Below are 4,872 nucleotides of genomic sequence, written 5' to 3'. Positions count from 1 at the left end.
CTATGTAAAAATTAACTTTGCAAAAAATCAATCAAAACTAAGAATTTTGTTTTTGAAATGAGAGGAGAGTAGGTGAGAGAGAACGTGAGAGTTGGAGTGGGAAGATAGATTTTTGTTTTTTATTTTATTTTTTTAATATTAATATATGGTAAAATCATATGTAATCATGTAGATGAGGCTTCAATAGAAAACAGTAAAACTTAGTTTTGTAAAATTACATTATTGTCTTTATTTATTTATTTATTTTTTTGAGATAGAAGATCAAATTGTCTTTTCATTCTCTTTTGATTTATAAAAGAGAATTCTATTAATAGGTCGTTTCGATTTTTACAGATAAATTGCACGATAGTACCCAAAGATGATTGAAATGCTTCAATAAATTTTCTTGACCTTGAAAAAAATAGATTGTCGTGCGAAGCTATCCGTTTTTCCTCTTTTTAGAAAAAAGCAAAAAATCAAGGGAAGAAATGTAAGAGGGACCAAAGAGACAAAAGCAGATTTCAGTGAGAGAGCAGACTTGTTTACATTGCATGGAGGGGAATGAGGCGGTGAAATGGCATGCAAAGGACAAATGCCCTTCTTATGCAATTTCACAATTCTTTGTTAAAAATAATTAAATTATTTTCTCTTTATGATTTTTAATTCTTATAAAATTCTCATAATTAAGGCCTGGTTCCGGTCCAATAAGAGAGTCGGACTGTATTGCTTTATAATCCTGCGCCTCAACCGCTTAAACGAACGAGGGGTGAGTGACTGGCCCACTTCCCTCTCTCACGTTCCACGTCTCCACCACTTTCACACATAGGGGTTTCCACATCCCTCAGAACAAGGCCCCCACTCACATCCCCTTAAATTAAGAGATTTATCGGCGTGATTGTTTCATCATCATATTGTTTAATTATATTATAATATGACGGGTTGTGTGATTAATTATCGGTTTGTGGTTACGTCAGGTGTCTATGATTAAATTGAATTTGAATAACTTAGTATATCAGTCACTTAGTATTATTATCTAATGATATTTATCTTCATTTGTAAGTAAGATGTCTTATATTCAATTCTCACCGAAGATAAATTTGAACCATATTATGGCTGGCTATTGTGAGGTAAACCGACCCCTTCTCCTTTAGTACAAATAATATTGTTTGTTCTAGAAAATATTAAAAATTTAAACATTCAGTGTAAATAATATTGTTTGTTCTAGAAACTATTACAAATTAAAAAAGGTATGAGAGAAGTGATTTGGGGTGTGTGAATATAATATCTCTTTTGAGAGAATTGAAAGGAATAAGTTTTACTTGATCTCTAATCTATTTAATTTCTTTAGCTTAGACAAAATTCCAAAATTAACATTCATTTCGTACTAAAAATTACATTGAATTTAGTGTTTTATCTAGTACAATCCATTCTTAATTTTCAAACATGGGCCAAGTTCGTCTTATATTAATCATGTCGTCCATTATATTACAAAAAATTACTAGTAATAGCAAACGATATTACGACCCACCACACATAAAAGTTATCGCTCAGAAAAGTTATCACTGATCATGTCAATTTACGTTATAACATGTGAACTATCAACACTTTATAACAATTGTGATGGTCACGCCAAAAAAAAAAAAAAAAAAAAAATTCAACCATGTCGTTCATTCATGTTTCAATACATTTATTAGTAACACAATGACAATACAACTCGCCACACATAAAACTTATCGCTCAAAAAAATTATCATCAATGACGTCAATTTACGTTGTAACACATGAATTGACCAAAAACTATTTTCACTAAAAAATGATGGTATTATTTACATACTCTTTTTTAGTAACACCCATACATTCTTCTTTATCTTATATAAATTTCTTTTTATTTTATCTGACGGATTGAATGAATTAAAAATAATAGACAACATAATTTTTGTTCACCATTATAAACTATGTTGCATGTTACTATACACCTAATCATCTATCACATATATTTTCATCTAATTCTAATTAATTTTCACGTTAAAAGTTACTTTTACATGATAGTTAACGGGGAGAAAAATGCTCTTGGAAGAAAACAGTAGGACTGAATTGGAATCAAATTCTTCTAGCCGGACCCACCATCTCCTCTAGGGAGTTCCCGCGTGTTACCCACGTCCACATTTCCGCGTGAGCACCCTGCTGGCTAACGCGTTTCTTCTACTCACTGCTTCTGCGTTTTTGGTTTGCCATTCGTATTCGTCGTACTGCTTTTCGGTCCTCCTCCTCCTTCCTGCTTTCTTCTCTCTCCTCCTTCTCTCTCTCCTCACTTTCTCTGTAGTCGATAAATTAAATTAATAACTTAATAAACCGACTCACTGTTAAAAAGGCCTTTGGGGCTTCCTCTCAACTTTCAATAAAGCCGCTCTTCGTCCCAGAGATATCTTCCATCTCCTCTGCTCTCTCGTTCTCACTAACCTCTGCTTCTCCATCTGCTGGGTCCCTGTAAGTCTCTCTGTAGGGCCATCAAACCCAGCTGGCTTCGCCATTATTATACCTTCACCAAGCAGCAAACCCCCATATCTCAAACCCATCAAACCCCACTTTCTCTCTCTACTCTTTTCTCCACTTCACTCTCTCTCTCTGCTCTTCTCAGCTATTTCAAGGACTACCCAGATGGCTGATACGTTAGACGACCTTGCGTTTTGGCTCCCCACCCAAATTCTCAACGACGAAGACCCACCCGCCATGGAGCTCAACTCCAACGCCAAGAAAAGTGGGGGGTTCGGATTACGGTTCAACGCTGATGCTCTGAAGGCTCTGTCGCCGTTTGAGTTTCCTTACGGCGGCGCTTTTGGGGTTTCGTCCGATTTCAGTTCGCCGGTCGAGTCGAGCGAGACTGAGAGCGATGAGGAAGACTACCTCACCGGGCTGACCCGCCAAATGGCTTACTCTACTCTCGACGACGAGTTCAACTTCAAGCACTCCAACTCTGCCTTCGCCTCCGAGAAGCCGAAGGTATTAGAAAGAGTAGTAATTTCTGTTGTGTTTCTAGACGACGCCGTTTTAATGGCGGTTCTGATTTTTTGCCTGATTCGCAGGGTTGGGTCGCTTCTGGTTCTCCCCAATCGACTCTCTACGCAGTCAGCAGTGGTTGCGGTTGCGGACAGGGCTCGAGCCGCGGAAGCCCAAACGCCCAGTCGCCGCCGGCCACCTGGGATCTGCTGCATGCAGCTGCAGGGGAAGTTGCCAAGATGAGCATGAACCAAAGCAGAGGCCTTCTGGATCCTCCACGAAAGCCTTCCCCCGTCTCGGTCCCGACTAACAACCCAGATGCTGCTTATTGCTTCCACCAGCAGTCGCTTTCTCACAAGCACTTGCGAGCCGCTCAGGTACTAAAAAAAAACTCAAAACATTTATTCAAATCTCTTTGGCTCTGGTTTTTTCAGATCTGGGCGTTCTTCTTCAAAGGCATTAATTTGGTCTTCACTTTCTCTTTCGATTTGGGTGGCTGATTGAAATTTGTGTTTTTTTGGTACAGTTTGCTCCACAGTTCTACTCCCAGCTCGAGTCGTGCAGGCTCTGAACCTGAACATTGATGACATGCAACATCCCCAGCTCCAGCGTCGTTTTAATGGCAAACTGAACTCTGATTACGGTAAAAATTTACACCTTTTCTCTTGTTTTACTGTGTTTTTTTTTTTTTTTTTTTTTTTTTGAGTTTTACTGATATGCCTATCTTAAATTTACAATTTGTGTTTTGTGTACTCATTTGTTTCGTTGAATTTGCAGAGGTTGCTCTTCAGCTTCGGAGCAACGCTGCCGCCAGAACCGCCATTTCGCACCAGAACCGCAACATTCGGCCGCAGGCGGCAGTAGGCAGCGAGATTAGGCTCCCCCAGGAGTGGACTTATTAGGGCTTTGTTTGGATTTTGGGAATTTTAGGGAGGCAAGGAAATGCAAGCTTGCTAATAGGGTTTTTAAGGGGTTTTATTTTACAGTAGTAGGAGGTTTTAGTACAGAAGATAATAGTAGCTTTTGACAAGGACAGGACAGCAAAACCGGTTGGACAAGACGAAGAAGAAGAAGAAAATGTTTTTTGGATTAGGGTTAGGGTGAAAAATAAAATGTCTACTTTGATTGAAAAGTGGATATGGTACAAGCTGTTTTAGGGTTTAGCAGAATCAGCTTTTGTCAAGGAACAAGGCAGTGGTGGACTGGACTGTTATCCCTCTTTTGTTTTAGTCCTTTGGGATAATGTTGTGTTTGGGATCTCAGAAAAAATTATCAGTGAAGTCTGAAATTGTTAAAAAGGGTTAAGACCTAGTTTTGGATTCCAATCTTAATCCAGTCCACCCACCATGGCCATGCAAGTGCAGTTAGTATTTATAATAATAAAATGGATGTATTTATATGCAATTTCCGTTGTTTTTCCTTAATTTTTTTGAGTTATTTGTCACGTGCACGGCATGTGTACTGATATCGTGACGTATAGTGCCGGTGATATAAAATTTGTGACTTTCTTGGATGGTGTTTTTGGCATGAGATGTAATGGGATGACTGTATATTATTGACACGAGAGGTTACTATGGCCGTAGAATCATGCTTTAGATTTTGGAAATTTTAATGAAAAATTTTCAGTATTGTTCATTTTAACGAAAAATTATATTTTTATGCTAAAAGGTTAATCATGATACTATTTATTTTATTTTTTATTTTGTAAACTAAAATTTTCAAATTTTGTTCATTAATTTTTCTTTAGATTTTTGGGGCAGAGGGATTTGGGTTTTGGTTCCAAGTTGCATCTATATTTGGCCGACTTGGTTCTATTCAACTTGTATTAGATTGAAGCTAAAAAGCATATACTAATTATATGGCAGTTCAAAAAGCTCCAGAAGAAGCTGCTTATTAC

General features: G+C 37.8%; 1 protein-coding gene across 1 annotated transcript; it reads left to right on the top strand.

Annotated features, from left to right (window-relative positions):
- Positions 1 to 2,279: 2,279 nt before the first annotated feature.
- On the top strand, positions 2,280 to 4,379 carry LOC137745291 (uncharacterized). Its single transcript, XM_088680903.1, has 4 exons — positions 2,280 to 2,978; positions 3,062 to 3,352; positions 3,486 to 3,618; positions 3,753 to 4,379. Exons 1-4 carry the CDS (start codon positions 2,637 to 2,639, stop codon positions 3,875 to 3,877), a joined length of 891 nt encoding a protein of 296 aa, XP_088537029.1. The 5' UTR covers positions 2,280 to 2,636; the 3' UTR covers positions 3,878 to 4,379.
- The last annotated feature ends 493 nt before the right edge of the window (positions 4,380 to 4,872 follow it).

This window comes from Pyrus communis, chromosome 12, assembly GCF_041283825.1.
Source record: "Pyrus communis isolate YQ-2024b chromosome 12, ASM4128382v1, whole genome shotgun sequence".
Taxonomy (NCBI): domain Eukaryota; kingdom Viridiplantae; phylum Streptophyta; class Magnoliopsida; order Rosales; family Rosaceae; genus Pyrus; species Pyrus communis.
This window is presented reverse-complemented; position numbering and strand designations above follow the sequence as displayed.

What these genes read in the sequence shown, in the direction of transcription:
- LOC137745291 (XM_088680903.1), top strand. Translation starts at nt 2,637, where the DNA reads ATGGCTGATACGTTAGACGACCTTGCGTTTTGGCTCCCCACCCAAATT. An exon ending in TCGCCTCCGAGAAGCCGAAG is followed by an intron (nt 2,979 to 3,061) that starts GTATTAGAAAGA and finishes CCTGATTCGCAG; the next exon opens with GGTTGGGTCGCTTCTGGTTC. An exon ending in CAAACTGAACTCTGATTACG is followed by an intron (nt 3,619 to 3,752) that starts GTAAAAATTTAC and finishes TTGAATTTGCAG; the next exon opens with AGGTTGCTCTTCAGCTTCGG.